This window comes from Calonectris borealis, chromosome Z (genome assembly GCF_964195595.1).
Source record: "Calonectris borealis chromosome Z, bCalBor7.hap1.2, whole genome shotgun sequence".
In the NCBI taxonomy this organism is placed as follows: Eukaryota; Metazoa; Chordata; class Aves; order Procellariiformes; family Procellariidae; genus Calonectris; species Calonectris borealis.
In genome coordinates, this window is record NC_134352.1 from 4,834,797 (window position 1) to 4,859,111 (window position 24,315).

A 24,315-nucleotide genomic window follows, 5' to 3' on the forward strand; every position below is an offset into this window, starting at 1 on the left:
CCACTGCAAGCTCAAACCTCTGCACCACCGGAAGATCGTTAAGGGCACTCAGCATAAGCGGAGCAGACGAGTGGCCTTCGCGGGCACTACACAGAAGTGCTGCGGCTTCTGGCCCTCCAGGCCACGCCGAGCCCTCTCGCCGGGCGACGAGTCCTCTTGCTGTACCATGGCCACGAGGAAAAAAAAAGCATTCCTCGTTTCCAGGGTAACACGCTCCAGCACGCGCCCCCCCGGGCCCGATCCCGGCTCCCTCGCTTGTGCAAGCTAGCTTGCTGTTCCGTGAAAAGCTCCGACGACAGGCGAACGGGGCCGTGGTGCGCTGTTCTGCCGCCGAGAGCGCTGCCCCAGCTCCACGGAGAGCTACCTCGCCCTGGCCTACCCCAGCTGTTCCCTGCCCCCAAGCGGCGGCCGGGGCCTTTCCCGTCGCCTCCCGCGGGGCTCGTTACCTTCAGCCCCCCGCTCCGAGCTGTCTCCAGCCCCCCGAGCTCCCGCATCCGCGGCTGCAGGGTGGACGCCCTCCCTTCTCCCCGCGCCGCAAGCCCTCAGGCAGCTCCCGCCAAACTACAACTCCCGGCACACCCCTCGCCCGCCGTAAAGCGAGCTGCCGTAAAGCGCGCACGGCGGGGAGCGGGTGTCGCTACCGCCGTCCGCCATCATGTACCACAGCAGCACGCAGAGGCGGCGGTGGACCTTCCGCGGCGAGGAGGAGCTGGCGCGGTGCCGGGCCGATGCCAACCGCAAGTTCCGTGGCAAAGCGGTGGCGAGCGGGAAGGTGCGGGGCGGGAAGCCGTGAGGGGGGGCGGCGGGGAGGGGGGGACCGTGGCCGTTGCGGCCTCCTCTCGGCCGGCGCTCCCTGCGCCTCTGAGGGGAGGAGCTGGGGCGGGGGGGATGATGGCAGGCGGCCGTGGCGGAGCGCAAGCCCCTGAGTCAGGCTCAGCTTTGCTCCCCTTAAGGTCCAGCAGACCGACCCTGTTCTTCTGGAGCCCCACGAGGAGCTGGCGATATGCAAGTACTACGAAAAGCGGTTGCTGGACTTCTGCGGCGTCTTCAAGCCTGCCATGCCGAGATCCGTGGTGGTAAGCAGCAGCGCCTGCTCGGTGGAGGCTGATCCGCTTACTGAGGACTGACGGAGCTGCAGGCTTTGCCCCCTCCGTCTCTCTTGTTTCTTGGCTTGCTTGTCATATTCTTGAGAGCACGGGTATCTTTTAAGTTTTTTTGTGTTCCAGTGCTGCAGTCTGTGTTTCAGACCGCTTTTATCTCTCTGTGTTTTCTGGGCAGTGCAGCCGTTTCAAAAACAGAGTTATTTCTCAACTTAATCGGTTTCCTGTGGCTGTTACACTTGCATGGATGACTTTTAACCATTTTTCTCTCCTACCCCTTAAGCAAAGAGTAGAAACAAATCTAACGATCTATGGATTGATGATACAATAAAATGATCTCACTGTAGCTAAAGTAGGCAGTCCCAAAGTTGGGCTGTCTGGTGCAGTTTTTTCTCAAGCGTTCGTGCTTGTCTGACGACAAAGCAAGCTGGTTCAAGCACCTGTACTGGCAGTAAACTAACGTACAAAATAAAAAAAAAAAAAACCCAAACTTTGAACTGACGTATCTTGAACGCAGAAGAGTGCGTTTCAGAAGAGAGAGAGTGGGGACTTACAGCTGAAGCAGGGAATGAAGTTGTGCTTCTTTTGTCACCCAGCCATTAAGATGTATAACCTACATTGTCCCCTGTCGGTTCTCCCTCTTTCTGGCAGATGTGGTAATAACAAAGATGAAGAGTGTCTTGTCTGAAGATGCATTTGAAACGTAGCAGTAGGCTGCCATTACATGCTCTGTGGAGCCAGACCTTATGTTGCAGCAGTGGCCCCTGTAGAGCGTGTGTGCTGGGTCAGACTCGCCAAGTAATGGTTTTGGAAAACACCAGCTTTCATGCCGGTGGCGTTCAGATCAGTTTGGAAATTTGGCATTGACAGACTGAAGAACTTCTAGACACGCAGAGAAACATAAATGTTAAACATGCTGGGAAATTTCCTGATCTAAAAAATCAGATGTCTTGGCTGGGGTTAGTTGCAACTTTCAGGATAATTTTTTCAGTCGTTGGTTTTTAAATTTCACTTAAACATCAGATTTTTCTCATGAAGATATTGTAGGCTTTTTGAGCATTGTCTTCCTAAATATGTCTAAAAATGGAGGAAAAGATAACCAAGCTGCTATTTTGTAAGGCTCTTGCAGGCATAAACGTGTTAGACTTTGAAATATTTAATGATATGGCATTGTGTGCATCTTAGTGCCTTAGTGTATCCTGTATGTATAGTATATATTCAAACTTGCCTGTTCTGTTTTGTGATTTTATTTTTTTATTTGTTTTTCTTTTTTCTTAATCCATTTTTCCTTCTATACTTACTTTTCCCTTTTTTTGATTTAGGGAACAGCTTGCATGTATTTCAAACGCTTTTACCTCAATAACTCGGTGATGGAGTATCATCCTCGGATAATAATGTGAGTTACCAACGCATCTTGAGTTATTCTACCAAGTGGAACATTGGAGGTATAATCTGTAAATACCTGAAAAAATGAGAAAGGAAATCTGAGAGTTTAAATACGAGTACAGACAAAGTATGGTAACTTTCAGTTTCCGTTTGGAAGTTTGTTGTGTTCAGAACATGGTGTTTTGAAGATACAAATTTTCTGAACAGAACTCTTGATAAAAGGATGGATGCTGCATGTCTCAATTGTCTGCTTTTTTCCCCTCCTCAAGGCTAACGTGTGCATTTTTGGCCTGTAAAGTAGATGAATTTAATGTGTCCAGTGCGCAGTTTGTTGGTAACCTTCGAGAAAGTCCTCTTGGACAGGAAAAAGCTCTCGAACAAATACTGGAGTATGAACTACTGCTTATTCAGCAACTGAACTTCCATCTTATCGTCCACAACCCATACAGGCCATTTGAGGGATTTCTAATCGATTTGAAGGTAGTATTGTTTTATATGCCGCACGCTCCGTATACTAACATAATACAAACCTGTTGTGGGTTGTGTTACAAACTTTATTTCCTTTTGTGCCCATGATCTTAAAAGATCTAGTTTCTAAAGTGATAGGCAGATATCTGAAAGGAAGTCAGTTTAGTTGTGGTCTTTAAGCACTCTAGATTATTTTTGGAATAAGAAGATGGTCTGCTACTTTTTAGCTTTACAAAATGTTGTGGAATGGTGTGTTTTGAGCTCACGAACCAGAAGACAAGGAACACCTACTTACTCTTCTAAATGCTTACTTTTTAGACTCGCTATCCAATGCTGGAGAATCCTGAAGTTTTGAGGAAAACGGCTGATGACTTCCTCAATCGAGTGGCTCTGACAGATGCGTATCTGCTCTTTAGTCCCTCACAGATAGCTCTCACTGCCATATTATCTAGTGGTTCAAGAGCAGGAATTAATATGGAAAGGTAGTCTTTTCTTTTTCGTTGTAGGTATGATTTAAACAGTTTATTTGCTTCTTGTATAAAATGGTTTTGTTCTAGATGTTCTTAACTAGTAGAAGTGTGTATTTATTGTTTGTTAACACTCTGGTATGTTCTTTAAGTATGTTTCAAAACTGAAGTGGTACTGTGTTCTTTTTGTTGGGGTTTTTTTTTTCATTTTCAAAAATTGGGTGATAAATGCAATTAGTTGGTGTCTGGTTTTTGTATTCCTTTGGAAGAAGGAAAAAAAAATTTCAGACTGATGGCTTTGCCCTAATTAGAATCCTAATTAGACATTAGGATTTTCAGACTCATCTTGAAGATTAGAGTGAAGAAAGTGGAAATACTATAGAAACTGAGTATGAAACACCTAAAGAATCACTTAAAGAAAAAAAAAAGAAAGATTTTTAAGGCATCTGAGGTTACAGAATGAAATGAAATGACGCTAAACTGATAGCTACTAGGCATGCGGAAATTAAGTGCTGTATTTGGCACTTAATGTTCAGTTTCCATGACAGCACCATAATGATAAGGTGCTGTTTTAAATCAGTGCCTTCTTTCCTTTCTGGTCTAGCCACTGGTGTTTGCAAAGGCATTATCAAACGCTTTAATATCATTGCTGGAATGCATGGTTTGTTTGGTTTGGTTCTTTTTAAGGACAAAAGATACTCTTCAGATACAGAAACATTCTGCAGAAGAACAACAGATGTAGTTACTGTCAGTTGCTGTATCTGGAGTGTTTTAATCACATGACACTCCGTGTGAGCATTTTGCACCTGGAGTGTAACGCCTACAGGCACAAGGGCTGATGCTAAATGCAAGCAAATCTTTTTAAACAAGCTTTCCTTCTACCTGCTCTAAATGAATCTCAAATCTCTCCTTCTAAAAGAACGAGACACTGTGGGAGTATCCTCTACAGGGTTCACTGTCCTCTCAGAATAGTGTAAAAACGTTCAGGTGCTTACTATAACTTGAAACTTGTGGATCTCTTTCCTGAGTTCATGTTCTGTACTACTTGTGCCAAAATTCAGAAAAGCATGCTTTCAAAAGGATAATTTGTAGATAGCATGTGAATCAACTTCATCCTTGTGTATTCATGAAGAACTCAAGTCTTTGTCACCTGTCTGCACCGTACGGTTGCTGTAACCTTGTCATTTATTGTTTTACGTGAGTTTGAGCTGCTGGACATGAGAGAAGCTAATGCTGCAGCTCGGGCCTTGTGGACCTGTGAGTAGGTACGCCTGCAGAGGTGGGATGGAACATGGAAGACTTGAAAACCTGTCGCTCCCATGATGTCAGTGTATAGGTCAGTCTTGGAAAAAGTTAGAGCTTCAAGAAAAAACAGGTGCCACTGTGCTCTGGCTAATAGGTGGCTCCAAATTAATCTTCTGTTCTGGTGTCAGCACAAGGTTAAGTAATACTCTTAAATTTGAACTCTACAAGAGCAGTGGTGCTAACAAAGCAGCTCTGAGCTTATAGAAGTGACCATCTTTGTGGTGGCTGGTGCCTCAGGCTGGGAGCTGCAACTGGTAAAGCTGTGTATGTCTGTGAAGTAAGTTTGAAGTTAATACAGACTGAACAGATGGATATACTTTGGAGTCTCTGGATTTTTGTAATTTATCCATAAGCGCGCTTCTCAGGAAGGGATAAAACTACTTGGTTGTTGTGGAGCTTGGTGAGGATTGTTGGTCATGTGTGTTGGGGTTTTACCCAGGTGTTGTGCAGGTGTATTCATGTTCTTGCTAAAAGGAAGTTTGAATCTCTGAGGGAAGAGGAAGGGACCCACAGACTTGTACAAGACAGCATTTAGGATTTGCTTTCAGCTGCTGAAAGAAGCAGTCCCATCTTGCAAGCTTTGCTGTCTGATGGTCTCTCTGAAGACTACTCTTCTTCTAGTGTTTGCTTTTCCAGCAGTCATACTGTACAATAGTGTGATGTTAGTAGAATCTTCATAGAATCTTAAACGTAAGTTGACTTAATTCAGTGAGGCTTAGTTACAAATGTTTAATTCTGCAGTTTTGGAACTTTGGTTCTTTACATGGCTGGGGAATACTTTTGTCACATTCTTACAGAAGAAGAACGTTGCAAGTGACAGATTTGCTTTTTTATCACTTTATAGCGCTTATGTAACCAAAGTGTTCTTACTAAGTCTTATCATAAAGCTCTAGCAGATGTAAATAATAAATAATACACGTTTTATTAACTAATGGTAGCTGCCACAAATAATCACGACACTTTAAGAACTTATTCTTCCATGTTTCTTTGCAGTTATTTATCAGAAAGTCTTATGCTGAAAGAAGACAGAACATCTTTAGCCAAGCTACTAGATGGCATGAAATGTAAGTAAACATTGGAAAAATATGATAAACAGTATCTCTAAAGGAAGAAAAACAGCTTTTTCCAAACAACAAAAGCTTTAAGCAGAAAGGTGTGCTTCAAGTGGTTTTCTTCACCTCAGGGCCTGCATAAGGTAAGTAGAACATGGGCAGCAGAATGAGCTATGCATATGGATGCAAGGGGAGGAAACACTGAGACTTTCCTATGATGTGAACAAATGAAATTAAAAGGCAAAGGGCCTGATGCTTCTCAGAACATAAGTGCTATAGTCAATTAAGTGCTAGCAACTGACTCAAAAGTGAGAAAACTGTTTTGGGAACTAGATCATGGTTTTTGTAAGTCTGGATGAAATGACTCTTTTCAGTCACTTTTAAAAACTACAGCTTCAGGCAAAAGCCTGCACATAACTGCTTCTACCACCAGAGGGTACCTTTTCTAAGCTAAATGATTAATGTTAAGTCATATGCCAGGATTTATACTTCACTTCTGTTTTGCAGCTATAAAGGTGTTTCAAAAGATGTTTAGGTTTGTTAGTGTGAGAAATATATATATATTTATATATAAACATATTTATATATCAAGAATGCTAGCATGGTTTAGCTAAGATAACGGGGAATGTAGTACACTGATTATTGCCTTTTTTTAATTAAATGAAAAGGCTGGGATACGAAATTTCCATTGAGTAATCAGTTACTTAATGCTTTAAGCTAATGCACGCATTTAAAATGGGAGAGTGATAGCATTAAAAATGCAGTCCTTTGACTGAGTTGGCTTTAGTAGTGAATGAACCATACAAGTCACCAGGGTCTACAAATTCAGTCTAAACTGAGTTTATAAAACTTGAGACGGTCTTCCCTTTCTCTTCCTGCTAACAAATCCAGTCTTCAGGTTTCCGTTGCTGAGGTGCAAAGGGAACGCTGGGATCACTTATTCTTCGCTTGCATTACTATGGAAGGTAGCTTTACCCAAAGGCAGCTCTTCTGTAAACATGATGGCCGGAAGGAAATTTTGAAGCATCCGTAAATGACTAGCTTTACAGAGAACTGGTGGTAGAGGAAAAAAACTTGTTTCTTGCAGGGTAGCTTTGAATTTATTTTGCATTCTTAACAAGACTGAAACCAATCTCTTCTTTTTTTTTTTTTAAGACTGAGGTACAATACTGAATGCAAAAAATACCTGGGTATTTTGAAGCTTATTAGCAGAGTAATGTGAACTCTACATTATTATAATTTACCGTGAGGAAATCCAGAATCAACAATGCTAATGACTTGTTTCAGTGTAGTTCTTTATGCTCAGCTTCTGCTGTGCCTTAATGTTATTTAGAATTAATCCCCAGATGTAAGATGATAGTTAGATCTTACATATGTAATCTTTGATCCTCTAAAGTTTGAGTGCTATGTGGGATGGGAAATTTTGTAAGCAGGCAGTTTGGGAGGAGTCGATTCTTTGAATATCTGATGCTTGCTTTCACATATACAAGGATTTTACATGGTAAGCTTTCTGTCTCAACTGTTTGCAATATGTTTTATCTTGCCTTGTGTCTCTTGAGTCTGTTTAAAATCTACATATGATGCTTTCAAAACCTTACAGAGGTGTGGACTTCAAAACTTCTTAGATTGTGTTTTTACTCTCTGTACCATTCTCGTATTTTTTGGTGTAGTCCCCCCCTCCCCCCCCAGTAGAAGCTGTTGGAAAATGAGGGAAGGGAGGGTAAATGGTTGGCTCAAGCTTAACTATACGGGGTAAGCAACAACAGTAGCCATACTACTGATTGATAAGCTTGTGTAATTCACAAGGTGAATTCACAGAAATTATTTAATTTGCTTAGAGCTGTGTTGTTGCCACTGTAGGCATGAAAAATCTCATAAAGAAATACGAACTGCCAAGGCCTGAAGAGGTTGCTGCTCTAAAACAGAAATTGGAGAAGTGTCACAGCTCAGAGCTTTCACTTAATACAAACCCGTAAGTAGATACTTACTCTTCGATGTGTTAAACTTCTGCCTTTTTTTATTGCTATAGAAGCATTAACTTTCTGTGATCTGTGCGAGTGATTGAAAATGAAAACATCTAAATGTAGACACAAGGATGTCTGTTCACATGTTTACTACGTGAGTGCCTACTGGAAGCTGAGAACTAAGACTGAAAGTAGTGCTTTCAGTAATACGTAAATATGTTCTTTCGTGCTGATTTGCACTGCAGGCTGTAATAGTGATTGTTTTGTAACAGAACTGGAATCCCGGGTGGCTTCTAAGGTCTGGCCACTTGATGTCATGTGTAATGTGAATCAAGGGCTTTAAAATCACGTGATTAAAACAAGAGTTGTGTAAAGCGTTGTTCATGTTTTCTTAAGACTTTCGTGGATGGCAGAGGACTTCCTGACTTTTCATTTCCGCCTTTTTCGCTTTAGTGCTCACTGTGAACTTCCAGCGAGCCGTTAGTTGAGGCTTCGGTAGTTTTTTGTGTGACGAATATGTCCATAATCTAATCTTGTGGCGAAATAAGGAGACTCTGACTCATAAAAATACCTAAACATTTCCCTTTTTTTCTGGATGGGGGTTAGGAAGAAGAGGAAAGGTTATGAAGATGATGAATATGTCGCAAAGAAATCCAAAGTGGATGAGGTCAGTAAACCTCTTGTACTTGTTTTTCCTCTCTAACTGCCAAGACAAAAATGACACAGCTACTGAGACAAACTTCTGCATCTGTTAATATTCTTTTACGTGTTGCTCAGACAGAATCTTTTTTGACTTTGTTTTTAAAAATGAGCCAGAGTTTGTACTAGCCTGCATTTAGGAGTGTTCTTAAATACCCCAGTCTTTTGTGGGGAGGGGGAAGAACACGCAGGCTATCCTTCCTGCCTTTTCCTGTGCTTTGAAAGTCTTTTGACAAACTGTAGAATAACCATAAAGCTCAGTGCCTGTAATTCCAGCATGTGAAACTCCGTGATGCCAGTGAGGGGGAATAGCAGGGGAACTGAGATTTGGAATATTGTGATGAAAGGAGGTTTTGGAAGGCCAGGAACTGAACACTTGAGGAGAAACCCTAGCTCTAAGGATAGAAACTCACTCCTCAGAAGGTGGATGAAATAAATGAGTATACGCTGAAATATACTCAAGCAGGCTTTTTTCACGGAAGTTTCATGTGGTGGTTTTTCTGCTGGCCAGTGTTTCTGAAACTGTTTTCATTTACTTTCTTTGGCTTCTTGCACAAAGCAGGAGTCAGCTGCTAGACTAAATTTCTACGTCGGCCAATTTGCTAGCAAGGCTTGCGTAAATTACAGATGGGTAGCTAGTACCTCAGGTTGTAAGACCAAGTGTAATGAAGGTGGAGATAGACTGAGGAGGGTGACTCAACAAATGAAAACAGCATTAAGGTGATCCTTCAGATCTAATCAGAGCTTTCATTTGCAACATCATTGACTGGAAGTTGTAGAGAATACGTCCTGGTGGAGGAATAGCTTTGTGAAGAACCCTTTTTAACTGGGCTTCTCTTGATACTGAAGACATTGTACATCCTGGTAGTCCAGGACACCGTAAGTATAGCATTTAGAAAAACTTGCTAACAGCTGAAGAGGGTCATCTGTCAAAATCTTAACATAAAATGCAGGATGTGTGGTTTTTTGTAATTCAAGGAGCCTTGCTATTATGAATTATCTTAGTAGGTTGATGCTGTAATGTCAAACTAGGATCTAAAAAATTATTTGAACAAGATTATAATAAAACCAGCATTGAAAGTATGTTCTAACAAAATGTGGAACCTCAAGAATATTTTATAATAACTATTTAATGCTGTAAAGACTTCGACTAGTGTTCACTCCAAATGCCAGTCTTAAAAAGCATATCGAAACTGGCAATTCCGTACTAGCACTTTAATATTAAACTTTTCACTTTCTCACAAAATGACTTGGAGAAGAGCTCCACTTAAGCTCTGGAGACTCACTTTTTCCTCCCTGCCCCAGTTTAATTTGAAGGGGGTCTTATTTTAGTTATGCTGCTACAGCTTGAGGCAGTTTTGATTTTGGGGTTTGTTATAAATTTATATTCACAATTCTTTTTCCAAAGGAATAAACTAATAGGATAAATTCACATAGTCTACAGCATTTCATGATAAGCTCTTGCACTGTTCTAACCACTCTTGAAACTTAGGCTTTTTAAATACTGATGTATATGAACTGCCAAGGGTTTGTACTTGTATAGTTTCATTTCTGAGTAATTACCGTATGCAAAAGCAGATCTGAGCTGGCCCGGACATAGAGGAAGACGTGTGCTTCATTTCTGGAAAGCTTATAGCATGTGCATACTGCTCAAACCTTGAGACCCACTAATCCTGTAGCTAGCTGATACTAGCTGTATCTATAGGTGTAAGTAATTAGGCTGTAATATAGAAGTGCACAATCTGTTCTAATCTACTTGCGAGATTTTGTTTCTTGATTTCATAGCTGACGTTAATACCGACAGCGAGGCCGTAACTGGTGTGGAGAGCTCATCAGTTTGAAATGATGGAAGTAACACACAGGGTACTGGCTGAGCACAGATGACTCTGCTGCCAAAGTAATGAAGCCACAGAAAGCACAAGGCATTCGTAAAAGGTTGCAATATGAGCGCTTGTGGAAATCTTTACATAGTTGTCCATAATGAAGCAGCATTGAACCTCCAACAGGTGCGGAAAAGGGGCTGCTAAAATGGCTGGGCTCCATGACTTCAAGAGTAGGCATGGATGACTAGCTTTAAGGTTACAGGGCTCAGTCACCACTCGTTAAAGTATTTTGTAGTTTTCTGTTCATGGAGTACTTCTGTTAGGTACTAAATCCTGGTCAGAGAGAGGTGTTTTTTGGTGTGGGTTTTGTGTGTGGGGGTTTTTTTTGGTGTTCTTGATAAGCATGATGGCATGCTTGCGGAACAAGAAGCAGGGCTTGGTCCCAGGAGGCTTTCAATCCTGTGTTTTGGGATTAGCCACTGTTAGCTGTAAAGAAAACCTTCTCTCTGATGTACTTACTTGACTGAATTACTTGTTTTCTTCCCTGCACAAGACACGGGGCAGGGCACGCAAGAAATATTTTAAATGAACCCAGGAATCAAAACTTAATTGGAGTCTCACAGCAGACTAGGGCACACTTAAAGAAACTCCTTTAACTGTGCTCACGTTTAGCAGTGGGAGCAAGTCCGAGCAGAACTCCAGCTCACGGGGAGTCTAAGGGAAGGAAATACCCTTTCATGCTGTTCAGCGGTTGTTGGCCATGACCTTGGGTCAGGCACGTCACGAGAATCTGGAAGGGAACTTGGCAAACACGCGTTTCATCAAGTAACTTCTGCGTAGGCCTTGCTTGAACTCTTATTTCCAGTGTGAGCTAGCCGTGTGAGTTAGCCAGGACTGACAACCGCTACCTGGTCAGAGGTAGGATGGAGCGTGCAAGGTACGCGCCGTCAAGTGTCCTGGCAGAAATGCCCGTCTGTCAAGTCATGCGGATGTGTCAAACCATTTAAAATCAGTTTAAACTTGCTATTTAAGTCTATTACCGACACCAGGCACAGTTCAAAGATGTGAAAAGTTACCCATGTTACTTAATTTCTCTTTCACTGGTGTACATAGAAGTTACCGTGACAGCCTGTGCCGTAGCGCTGTGTACCCACAGTCGCCGTTGCCTGGCCCACCGTGCTGTAACACCGAACTCACAGTGCTCCTTCCCTCCCGTTAGGAAGAGTGGACCGATGATGATCTTGTGGACTCGGTGTAACCTTGAAGGAAGACGGAATCCTACCACTGCGGAAACTGCTCTTCGGCGTCAGGTGTGAGCCTGTCTGCCACAGGTTCCTTACTCTGTATCGTGAGGTATTTATTCTGTCAGTTTTCAGTATCTTTGCAATAAAGCATTTGACTTTGCTAAAATAATTCATTGAAGTTCCATTAAACCCTCATCCATTCGAGGTCAAACATTAGTAAGAAATGTTTGCTTTAAGAAATCTGTCACTTGGGGAACAGTTTGAGATGTGACTTTAGCTATTGCCGTGGTGTAATCCTACACTTAGGTCAAGCTGGGCACTTAGCGAACGGGATAAATGCAGGCAGGAGACGGGTCCCCTCCTCCCCAGCTTGTCACTGAGCAGCTGCAAGAACGCGGACGTGCCCGTAGCACTTGGGACGTTTGGGAGGCTCTTCTCAAATGTACCAAGAGGCTACAATATGAAAGTAATAATCACACCTCTGTGACTTACTCTGCAGCTGTGATCTCGGATGAGGTTGCTGGTGACAACTGAGAAGAACATTTCAAAAATCTTCCTAAGTAGTTAGAGGTCTTCCAAATCTAGAGCAAAGTCTATTTCCTTTCCATGTACCGCTTTAGAACAAAAGCGGTTCTAAGTGCAACTTTGGGAGTTTCCCGGTTTCATTCTCATTTCTGCATTTTGTGTGTAATAGGTGAAGAGCCAGCCAAATCTGTTCTCCGACGATTGTATTTTTACTATGTTACACTGCCTACACCCAGCCAACTAAATCTACAAAATAACCCACTTTACCCACTGTGGTTTTTTTGAGAAATCCTTCTATACCAGCGTCATCTGCTAGCTAGTCAGGGAAGAAAAGCAGTTATAGGCCTGACACCTTACACAACACCTTCATAGTCAAGTGAAGCAACTGTGACACAGTTTTAAGTCGTGTACTTAAGCAGTAATTGGAGCATTCAGCAGTAGTTAATCACACAAAAAAAACGTTAGAACTGTGACTTGTGTGACCTAACCAAGTAGGGCACAAAAGAAGATGAATCACCTCCTCCGAGATGCCGTTCAGTACAGGCTTGGCGGCAGTAGGTCAAGCGGTGGTTTTATGGGACGATCTAAAAAAGAATTTGGTAGTACCACGCTCTTGCAAAGCAGGCTGTGTTAAGAGCATCACCTTTGTCTACTCAGCGTAGCACTCGTGACCTGCAGGCTCTCGGCTGCAGCACTGGGCACCCCCTTCAAGAGCGTTGCCCCCGCTGGAGAGACCAGGGCAGCACAGCGAGAGCCAACAGCACAGACCCACAGATACAGTCTACGCAATCTGGCGTGGCGGTGAATGGAAAGAGCGGTTCTAAAGGACAGGCGATCCCGTGCAGCTGTTCTGATGGCGTAACAACCGCATCCGTGTTGCACAATCACTTAGGTGACCATCTCATGAGTCTTCTCAGTCAATCTCAGCATCCTTCTATTCCTTATTAGATCACTGCCTAGAAAAGTTGCAAATGGTGATGCTGAAATACCCCTCAATCAACTGCATATTTTCATTTTTTTTTAACAGTTTTAACACCTGCACTCTCACCCCATGAGAGAGATGTACAAATGAAGGCACATGGAGGATTCACGCTAAAAAAGTGACACCGCATGAACATTTCAAAGTGTATCGTGTGCAGACACTGTAAAAAATTTCCACAGCAGCCAAAGTTAGGCAGTTTCCATAAAGAGTTGATCTGCAGCTTGATTTATTTTAAAAACTTAATTTTCACTTATAAAAATATTATTTATGGTAGACTTACAGTACACAAAAGACCAACAAATACATATTTTATAAAATGGTTTAATGAATGCATGCATGTCTGATACAATGATCAATAAATTTACTGAATTCAAATTATTTACTGTTGTAAACATTTTACAAAAGCATTGTGATTTATCTGGATATACAGTTCTTGATGGAAGAACTATTCAGACTGAATCAAGTGGCACATCAGAAAATAAAGCTGACAAGACCCATTCTGCATATTCTCTTTCAACATGATTCCAGCAAGAGAAACAGCATGGTATAAAAAGTGTACAGTAAAGATTGTTCCTACCATAACATCGAATTCTGGAAACTGTAAATACAAGTTAAAGTGGTTGAAACAGTCAAAAGTCATAATTACTGTAACCAGTCAGAAATTACGGTAAGAAATGTGATCCAGTTATATGTAGCTGTCAAAACGACACATTTCTTTTCATGTCAGTTGATAACTCTTTTCCAACAAGACAGCAAAACTTTGGCAATCAGAGGTGCTGAAAATAATTTTCAAAGTTCAAGACACAGTCACAGCATTTTCTTTGCGGAAGGTGAACTGTACACCAAGGCTCAGAGGTTGTGAAAACTGTTTCCAAGTGGAAAAAAGTGCAAATGTCCTGCACAGATAGCTTAAAAAGCTGCTGGTACAATCGTTCAGCAACAGGATCTTTGTTTTCTTTTTGCATAGTTCACACATCACTGGGAATGTGACAGGGTGTGCTGTTTTTGGCAAGAGCAAGAAGAAGATGATACTGGTGTGAGTCGCCATGTGGGGCATGCTGGATCCATGCAGAATTCAGGTAGAGGGCTGCTACCTGGTGTTATTAGACACTGAATACTGATTTTGTTTTTGTTGAAGCAGTTCAGTAATAGCCAAAAGCTTCTTAAGAACATGCTGTAGAAAGAGTCAGTAAAACCATACATTAGCAACTGGAAACAGAACAGTCTTGAGAAGCATTTTCAGTGTTAGCCTGTCAGACCTGCTACCAGGTAGTTTAAAACAAAAAAACCAACCGACCAGACAAACAAAAAAAGGGCTGATTCCCTAGTCAGTAAGACACTGCTTCGAAAGGGAGGTCTAAAACAGCGTTTCCAACTTCGCCTCTCCCCCCTGGATCCTTCTGCTGCTCTGTGGTTTAACAGGGAGGCTAGGGAAGCGTACTGCTCACACACTGTTGGGGTTTGCTGGAAGAGTGTGCCATGTTTGTTTACAAACGTACTGGCAAATTAGAACACAGAGGTATCGATAGAAAGCTAACGAAAGTAAATTTAGTTCTCAACTGGAAAAAACCCAAGGTCCTAAAACTAACGACCCGGAGGGCATGTCAGGAGACAGTAATTTTGTGGGTTTAGGCTTCCTCTAGAAACTAAAACTTCCTCTGGAAACTTTAAAAACCTCTTCGGTTTTGTTGCATGAAGAAACAGAACTATGGACTAAGTATTTACCTTGACAGCTAATAACCTCCCGGTGAAATGCACATATTTTAAAATGTTTATCAGTCATACTGCAGAAATACTCCAAAAGCATCCTGATATTAAGGAGTAACTCAAGACATACCGTCTGCACCTGTGATTTGTTCGTTAACCTTTGTCGCTCACCTGCATGACACCTCGCTCATTACTGAGCGTCCGGAGTTCATCTGAGTGTGCCACGCATATCTCATGCAAGGCCGCCAGATCACGAGATAGGTCGGTTCTAGAGTGCTCCGTAGTGTCTGGAAGCTCAGGAACGTTCTTCAACAGAAAAGATGAGAGCAGATTTAGGGCACTGAGTGCCCGGGCACGCCGGGCGATCAGTGACAGCTCTAAGCTCTGCCGACACAATGGTTTTATACTGCAAGCAAGTCCTGCATTGTTCGTCTTCCCAGCTAAGCCTCCAGTCCACCTTTCTGTTAGGAATTACGTATTTCCTCCTCTCTGCAGTATACTGCAACTTCTACTCCTGCTAGAAGGGTTCTTACTAAGAGATACGGTATTGCCACACTGAAATAGCTGACCAGAAAGCTACTGCATATGGAGACTCTTCTTACAACCTTCCCCTAAATCCATCCATCAGGTGCTTTTTTCCACGTAAATGAGAGAACAGCAGCAACAAAAATTCACCAAAATCTGTACCTATCAAGTAACTCATTACACTGGTCATAAAATAATGTTGCCATTAAAACAATAAATTTTTCAAACCAACAGTTTTCAGAGACCTCATGCAAAATCTGTCATTTAAAGAAAACTGACATATCATAATATGCAGAAGTTGCAATTTAACCAGAAAAAGATGACATATGGCAACCTACCCAAATGCCACACTCATTTTTATATCTTATCAAAATAACCTGAGATGTCTTCTAGGTCACTTTTAAGGGATCAATTCAGGAAGCTTGGCACATTTTTTTCATCTTGGTTTTTAAAATGCATTCTTGGTTTAAAAATACACATATAGAACATGAGGTCCTGACTCTATTATAGCGATCATACACACAACTAACAGTTTAAAAGAATACGATAACTGCCGTTCACTTGCAAGCTATAGTATCTAGAATGCGTGCAGTGACACGTTTGGTAATGCATAACTGAAATTCAACCTAGTATTTTTCAAAGCAAAAAATAATTTCATTCTCTGGTCAAAACCACATGACAAATTATATATAAGAATTTTTGTTTTAAAACATTTTTAAAGATTTGTATTTTTGGCCAGAATTTCTAATCCTCACAGCTACAAAATTTATTTGAGCTTCTCACATCTACAGAGGCACTAAATGAATAAAGCCTAAGATGACATTTGATGGTTTTAATTCCATATGACAGGCCAGCAATCTGCAGTTTCTAGACATGCATAAGAACAATTTATTCCGGTAGAAGCATTCAGAATTGCGTGGCAGCTGATGCATTTTTGAGCTAGTTAATAAAAAGTGTAAAGAATTTTCATTTACAGTGTTGCTATGTAACTTCCAGTAAAGATTTTTTTAACCACTTACCCCAAGTTCATCCAAGAACATGATCATGCGATGTTTGTTACTCTTGATGAATGGATTTACCCCTTCCATATATGGCTCCTAGTAATTTTAAAAAGTATTCATTAGAATAAATCAATGCCAAGATCATTACCTGAAGTGAACACAGTGCAGTCAGACAAATGACACTGCAAAACAAGTATGTCACCTGCAGTGATTTTATTTTTTTCAAGTGAATTTCTAATGTCTGGTGTGCAGCCAGTCAAAAGACTCCGGAATTCAGTATTTTCTTACATTCAGAAGATTCAGAATCTCCGATTCAGAAATTTTCGTATACATGCATACTGACATGAATTTGCATTAAGATGAATGCCTCTCAATACCTAGCTGCAATGAACAAATGCTCTACTTTCAAAAGTATGATCAGGAATAAGTGCCCTCTTTCTTGTTCTTTCATTAACGCTTACATTCCAAGTTATGTGTGTCAGAGAAATAACTTTATAATGCCAGCCTGAAGTCACCTTCATTATGCTTAAGTCAACAGATTTATTTTTCAACCATGTTTCGGCCTGGGAACCGAGACAGACCAGTTGTTACTGGTATTCTCTTAGTGTTATAATAGAAACTTTATTGAAAGCTGGGGCTTTTTAACGCAATACGTACACTGGATTTACAACATTAATTATGTCTAGCAATATGAAAATGAGTACAAATAGAAGGGGTGCTTTAAAGTGCTCTACCACAGAAAACACCAATCTAAGGAGTAAGTAAATGCAGGGTGAAAGAGTCGGAGGCTGGCAGTTCTTCATTTGTTTCGGAATTGGATAATCTATACCAAGCTGGGAATTCAGGCCTGATTAGTTTCAATCTGAAAGTTCATTACTATATGTAGATAGAACACGTGTGTGGAATGCATTTCAAGGCTGCATACAGCAGCACACCAGTGTTCAGCACCACACTGAAAGATGCCCCCCCTTTGACATCAAATAATCAACGGAAATGCAAAAAAAGCTCCCATCATCTATTCAAGACAGAATATTTATCCTTCTGATTCTTTCCCATCACAGATTCCTGCTCCAGCAATTCTCAGTTGTCTTTTTGATACGGATATTCCAAAATAAAATGTGGCCATTTTACCATCGTGGACACTTTTGTGGTGGTGGGATGGCTGCCTGCCTTTCATCTCCCACTTCTCCCCTCTAACGCAGGAAACACTGGAGCATGACTGCTACGTTTTCTGTTGCACACGGAAAAAAGAACGGTCCACATACTTCCAGTGTTGTCTGCGGAACAAACGCCTGCCGCGTTTATCTGTGTTCTGAAGGCACCAACAGATGGCTGCATCGCGCTCTGCAACACCTGCTGGTACGGTCATTCGTTCATCAGTTACTCGAACAGACCTCTGCTGGTGTTCCTACTGCCAGACTCAAAACCTTCATGGGATGTACCAAGTCATCACTTCCTCTCAAATGATTATGGCTCCTCTTCCCAACTTGACCAGACTTCATGCTACTGCTCTAATTCTTACCCTGTCTAGCTCTAAATGAAGAGGACAGAAGAAAGTGCAGCGACAAGGGCTGCTGGCTGATGAGGACAAACAGGTGATATATCAGGCTTTGCACGAGAAAATGGCAACAGATTTTTGCGTGTATTAAACAGGAACATTGAAATGTACTGGAAACATAGTTCTAGGATGTTCCATGTGTGTAAAATGATATTCACCTTAGCTCCGAATTCAACCAGGTTTGCTAAATTCTGCACAGACTTGGCGACCAGCGTCAGCGTTCTTGCAGCAGTGGGGGAAGGAGAATCTGGCAGGAATTCAAAGTAGGGAGTTACTGGCCATTCCATTTAAAACTAACAGCAGCCACATGAAAGTAAAGCTCTTCTCCAATTCTATTTTTTCATGGAATAAAATATTTTTAATATAACAGAACTGCATGTGGAAGATGTCACTGGGTGAAGTAAAAACATATGTTGCTTAATAATGTCCACAAAAATATATTAATATGAACATCTGATTATCTGTAACAGCTGCATACAGAACAAGTATGCAAAATAAAGTAGTATTAGTAAGAGTTACGTGACGTAAGAACATTTTTCACAAAAATGAAGCAGTTCTGTTGAAAGGAGGATTAGAATAAAAAAAAACTAATTTACCTTTAGAATAAAAAAAAAGGCAAGTTTACTTTTGTCCTTATTTGTGTATACCCACATAAGTGGGCTCTGACAAGTTCTACAAATTACACTTTAAGTTACTGGCATCAGGAAAACAGAGTAAACATTACATGCAATCGTGGCTTGTATTTCCATGAAATTATAGTCACTTGCTCTACTTAACATTCCACTTACCACTTTACATTAACCACTTTGTCAGTTAAAACTTCCTTTTCCAAAAAGTGGTATTACCCAGTAATACCTTACAAACTTATTTTTCCCTCCATTTACAGTAAATGGCCTGGCTGAAAGCCAGGTTTGAAGTGTTCCAAAATTGACATGATTATTGTATAAGCTCTAAATTTTATAATTCTTAATGAGAATGTTGTATGCTCTTCATTGCCTACCAGCATCTTCTTCTTCCCCTCCCCCTCCAAAACCCACTGAAAAATAAGTTCTAATTTTTCTTGCATAGCTGGAGCTATGCAGCTCATCTCTGTTGTTCATCGCATCTAGTGCTTGGTACAATACAAGCCTGGGAAGCAGCAATGCTGGAAAACATTACTAGCCTTGGAAACTGGAACTTCAGGTTAGGAGAACTGATCTAAAGAAGTGAATTACTTTTGAAAACTCCCAAGATGCTCGAAACAAAGGGTTTAACTTTTGAAACAGATTTTTTTTCAATCACAGTTGTCAAGGCGATAGGATTGCTGCCGATACTGAGTTGTACCTATATACCCAGCCTTCAGAATAATTTTTTCCCGATTATGAGAAGAAGGTATGTTGGAAGCTTTGCTCCAAAAGGAGGACTGCCTCATCCCTTTTTTGTGATCAAAAACCCTGCACAGCATCTGTAAGTTTACCTTAGCAGTAGTCAAGATTAGCTGAATGTACACGAGGACGACTTTTAACACTGACAGACAAGCTTAAAAGGGATTACTCAAATCTATAGGTAACTTTTTACACCTGCAGACACAGTGCAACTCAAATTAGGAGGTACCTAACTTGCAAATTACCTGAAGATAATAAAATCCTAAAGAAGGGATCACTGTGTACCAGGCCCCATTTCTCAGATGCTTCCTCCAAAGCATGTATGGAAATGATTACTGGGTGAGAGAAAGGAACTTTCTGTTTGACACAGGACACAGCCCTTCTCATTTAGTATAGCTTAAAGAGAGACAATAAAAAATGGGATACATTGTCTTAAGAACTGTCTATGAATAAAGAAAAAAAGCTTTTCTGAATCAGATTCCTGATTTCCTCCTATTTCCAAATTTTTACTGGTAAAAATCAAGAAACTGCTCGGGAGGAAAGGAAGAAGAGCAATGGCTACTGCCCTCTAGCTTGGGATGATCTTTGCCGAGAGAAAAACCCAGAAAACAAAAATGAAGTATAACATACACAAACTTAAAACTAAGCGACTCGGATATCCGAATATTTTAACTTTAGTACTAGTTTTCACTAGTTTATGCTTTTCCTTTTTTCCTCCAGCAGAAGTTAAGTTAAAAACGCCCACAAACATTTTTAGGTGCTTAAAGCAACTGCCATGGGGTAACCCATGCCCTCAGCACTAAAGCTTCACAACCAGAAAGCCCCACGCCAACAGCGTGTCAGGTGTGGTCCCCGACGTGCACCACCACCCCAGCCACCCCTGCGAGCTGTTTTGGAGATTGCCCTCTGATCCCGGCCAGCACTGTCCACAGGCCAGTACAGCAGTTCTGCAGTCCTCCCCTGTCGCTCTTTTAGTTAACTGCTGTAGTTGCACTCTAGCAAGACAGCATCAAAAAAGAGGGTAGGACTTTACGCGGTGAGAACATTCACTTAGGCAAGCCCATGGGAACTCTCCTAGATACGGCCTTTAAGTCAACCGAGATTACCATCTCAATTCTGCACAACCCACCCTTTCTAAATGCCATCCCTCTCTCTCTCTCTCTCATCTTTAAGATTCCGTATTTGAGATTGACTGTACTTAATGAGTCAAAGTAAAGACTTCTCCAATGGCTGGAAGCGATCTAAGCAGGATGTTCGAACAAGTTACTCAACATAATTTTCTAGGTGTACAAATGTATTCCAAGCTCTGCAGACACATTTTCGACTTTATAAATCTTGTTCATTTAAGAGATACCATTGAGTTTCAGCTATTAACTTTGCCACTGCATTGTATTCAAAGTGACATCTGAAGATCACACACTTCTGTTTTTCACACTGCTAGAATATATTCCACATTGCTAGACTTTAACTCAAAATTGTATTATTAAATACCACAATACATGTTTTTCCTGGACTTTAAAACGACATTGAAGATAACCACAGTCTGACCTTTAAGGGTGAAAAGCGTATGTTGGCTGCATTACGGAGAAGTCAGTCAAGTGACGTGGATAACATGACTTTGGACACAGCATTCAAAAAAACTTCGCATTTTGCTACATTAGACACTGCAGTAATTTCATGCCTAGTACCATATGAAGTATTCAATCTGAAGCATATAGTCACCTGAGATGATATTAAACATCCTTGGGTTCAGGATAGCAGGACAAATCAGTCGAAGAAAAACAAAGCCACTGAAATGGGAAGAAAATTGTACTTCGTTCAGTAAAATCAGAGAATTAATGTAAAATTGTGTAAAATTAAGGATTTTAGTTAGTGTGGAATCTTTTTGAGACAGACACCAACCAGCCTGCGCTCTGTGAATACATTAACAATTTAAGAATATCATGCTATGAGTTCAATTATGATAAAAGCTGAAAAAATAGGCATATTGATTTCCCAATTAAGGTGAACTGTTGAAACCATGAGGGAAGAACTTAATTGTAAAGTCATACTGAAGCCAATCTCAAACCACACCAGATTCAAAAAGGAGGAGCCCCTGGTCTCTGACCTGCAAAAGGTTTTCCACTGTCTGCTACCGCAAGGCATCCATCCCGCAGCCACCCGCTCCCCCAAGCCAATGTAAGGAGAAGCGCAGGAGCGGGTGGCAAAGGGAACCCCTCCTTTGGCAGCAACACAGCCTTAGGTCAGCTTAAGCTGATCCACATCCTGATGACTGCATGCTATAGAAGAGGAATATGGGATCTGCTACTTTCCTCCCAGAAGCAATTGCTGCCATCTAGAAAGCTGGGAAAAAAGCGCTCCGTTTTGACTGCAGAACTAGGAACTCATTCAACAGAAAGCCAGAATAGCCTTCAGCAGTGTGAGAAAAATCTAACTTTTTGTTACTAGCAGAAGTGAAAAACATCCACCTCAGGTTAACCTCAATTCCAGCTAATTGCTATACAATGAAGTGACATATGGACCAACTAAAGCAATCTAAATAATCTTTAATTTTGTTCGGAGTGCTTGGACACTACCAGCAGACTGGCTTTCACTAAGCAATACCAAAGCCTGACGACTTATAAAAGAAGGAAGGGGACTTACGCTACCTCGCCTGTTGATAAGTACACAGTGATGGTAATTTCCGTATTACTTGAAAATGACAGGCATAGTAGTGAGGTTAACGCACCTTCCATATATACAAGACACCTAATATATACTGTTACAGATGTTTCTTACTTCTCTAAGAACCATGAATCAGGGACTGGTAAGACAACAGTTCTTCGCTGAATGTGAAGCTAAAATATTTTCTATGGTGTGAATTTAAAGCTATGAGGAAGTAATTGATTTTGAAGTCATGGCATATACACCAGTTCCTCTTTTAAAGTGCCCAAAGTTGAAGGCCAATGAGGTATGAATCTAGCACGGACCTTGCTGATACAGAAGATTTGGTGCTTCTTACCCTGGTCAACCTGCCTAAATTAAGAATGAGTCAGTATGACTCAGGAAAAAAAGGAGAGTTTATCACTTGTGGAAGAAGGGGCAGGCAACTCAGGAAGAGTACAGGGATCGCGTTAGGTCGTGCAGAGAGGAAATTAGAAAGGCAAAAGCCCGGCTAGAACTCAACCTGGCCACTGTCGTGAGAGACAACAAAAAATGCTTTTACAAGTATATTAATGACAAAAGGAGAGCCAAGGAGAATCTCCATCCTTTATTGGATGCGGGGGGGAACGTTGCCACCAAGGACGAGGAAAAGGCTGAGGTACTCAATGCCTTCTTTGCCTCAGCCTTTAATAGTCAGAGTGGTTATCCCCAGGGTACTCAGCCCCCTGAGCTGGAAGACAAGGACGACGAGCAGGATAAACCCCCCATAATCCAAGAGGAAGCAGTTAATGACCTGCTATGCCACCTGGACATTCACAAGTCTATGGGGCCGGATGGGATCCACCCGAGGGTACTGAGGGAACTGGCGGAGGAGCTTGCCGAGCCGCTCTCCATCATTTACCAGCAGTCCTGGTTAACTGGGGAGGTCCCGGACGACTGGAGGCTCGCCAATGTGACGCCCATCTACAAGAAGGGCCGGAAGGAGGATCCGGGGAACTACAGACCGGTCAGCCTGACCTCGGTGCCGGGGAAGATCATGGAGCGGTTGGTTTTGAGGGCGCTCATGAGCCATGTCCGGGACAACCAGGGGATCAGGCCCAGCCAGCACGGGTTCATGGAAGGCAGGTCCTGCTTGACCAACCTGATCTCCTTCTATGACCAGGTGACCCGCCTCGTGGATGAGGGAAAGGCAGTGGATGTGGTCTACTTGGACTTCAGTAAAGCCTTTGACACTGTCTCCCACAGCATTCTCCTAGAGAAGCTGGCGGCTCACGGCCTAGACAGGTGCACTCTTCGCTGGGTAAAAAACTGGCTGGACGGCCGAGCCCAGAGAGTTGTGGTGAACGGAGTTAAATCCAGTTGGCAGCCGGTCACGAGCGGTGTTCCCCAGGGCTCAGTGCTGGGGCCGGTCTTCTTTAACATCTTTATCAACGATCTGGACGAGGGGATCGAGTGCTCCCTCAGTAAGTTTGCAGACGACACCAAGCTGGGCGGGAGTGTTGATCTGCTGGAGGGTAGGAAGGCTCTGCAGAGGGACCTGGACAGGCTGGATCGATGGGCTGAGGCCAATGTATGAGGTTCAACAAGGCCAAGTGCCGGGTCCTGCACTTCGGCCACAACAACCCCAGGCAACGCCACAGGCTTGGGGAAGAGTGGCTGGAAAGCCGCCCAGAGGAAAAGGACCTGGGGGTGCTGGTCGACAGCTGAACATGAGCCGGCAGTGTGCCCAGGTGGCCAAGAAGGCCAACGGCATCCTGGCCTGTATCAGAACTGGTGTGGCCAGCAGGAGCAGGAGGTGATCGTGCCCCTGTACTGGCACTGGTGAGGCCACACCTCGAATCCTGTGTTCAGTTTTGGGCCCCTCAGGACAAGAAGGACATGGAGGTGCTGGAGCGTGTCCAGAGGAGGGCAACGAAGCTGGTGAAGGGCCCGGAGCACAAGTCTGATGGGGAGCGGCTGAGGGAACTGGGACTGTTTAGCCTGGAGAAGAGGAGGCTGAGGGGAGACCTCATCGCGCTCTACAACTACCTGAAAGGAGGTTGTAGTGAGGTGGGGGTTGGTCTCTTCTCCCAAGTAACAGCAATAGGATGAGAGGAAATGGCCTCAAGTTGCGCCAGGGGAGGTTTAGATTGGACATTAGGAAAAATTTCCTTACTGAAAGAGTGGTCAGGCCTTGGAACAGGCTGCCCAGGGAAGTGGTGGAGTCACCATCCCTGGAAGTATTTAAAAGACGTGTAGATGAGGAGCTTAGGGACATGGTGTAGTGGGCATGGTGGTGTTGGGTTGATGGTGGACTCGATGATCTTAGAGGTCTTTTCCAACCTTAATGATTCTATGATTCTATATCCACATGGGGGTTTTACAACCAGAGAGAAACACCTTCTGACTGATATAGTAGGGAAGATACCCAGACATCTAAAAACTGTCCACCTGCCTCCAAGTATTTAATCATTCTTGGACCAAAAATAGTGCAATAAAAGATAATAATCATCGCTGAAGGCT

At 42.4% G+C, this 24,315-nt stretch overlaps 2 protein-coding genes across 6 annotated transcripts in view; one reads left to right on the forward strand and one right to left on the reverse strand.

Moving 5' to 3' along the window:
- Positions 1 to 593: 593 nt before the first annotated feature.
- CCNH (cyclin H) lies at positions 594 to 17,692 on the forward strand. Of its 5 annotated transcripts, none has more exons than XR_012670891.1 (10): positions 594 to 772; positions 954 to 1,076; positions 2,423 to 2,496; positions 2,756 to 2,966; positions 3,273 to 3,436; positions 5,720 to 5,790; positions 7,639 to 7,750; positions 8,349 to 8,409; positions 11,484 to 11,617; positions 17,451 to 17,692. XR_012670891.1 is itself a non-coding variant. In XM_075136842.1 (9 exons), the coding sequence occupies exons 1-9, from the start codon at positions 656 to 658 to the stop codon at positions 11,520 to 11,522; spliced, it is 972 nt and encodes a 323-aa protein (XP_074992943.1). In that variant the 5' UTR covers positions 594 to 655; the 3' UTR covers positions 11,523 to 11,677. The 5 variants fall into 5 exon arrangements, 2 of the variants coding, with proteins under 2 accessions (XP_074992943.1, XP_074992944.1); XR_012670888.1 differs by lacking the exon at positions 17,451 to 17,692 and adding an exon at positions 13,983 to 14,070; XR_012670889.1 differs by lacking the exon at positions 17,451 to 17,692 and adding an exon at positions 12,203 to 12,484.
- The window catches only part of RASA1 (RAS p21 protein activator 1), a 67,270-nt gene continuing 55,928 nt past the window's right edge, over positions 12,974 to 24,315 (reverse strand). The window contains exons 21-25 of the mRNA XM_075136841.1: positions 20,893 to 20,960; positions 17,965 to 18,053; positions 16,267 to 16,344; positions 14,894 to 15,028; positions 12,974 to 14,189 (exon numbers count right to left, since the gene is read on the reverse strand). Of these exons, the coding sequence (XP_074992942.1) occupies positions 14,106 to 14,189; positions 14,894 to 15,028; positions 16,267 to 16,344; positions 17,965 to 18,053; positions 20,893 to 20,960 (454 nt within the window). The 3' untranslated portion in view covers positions 12,974 to 14,105. The remainder of the gene's footprint in view (positions 14,190 to 14,893; positions 15,029 to 16,266; positions 16,345 to 17,964; positions 18,054 to 20,892; positions 20,961 to 24,315) is intronic.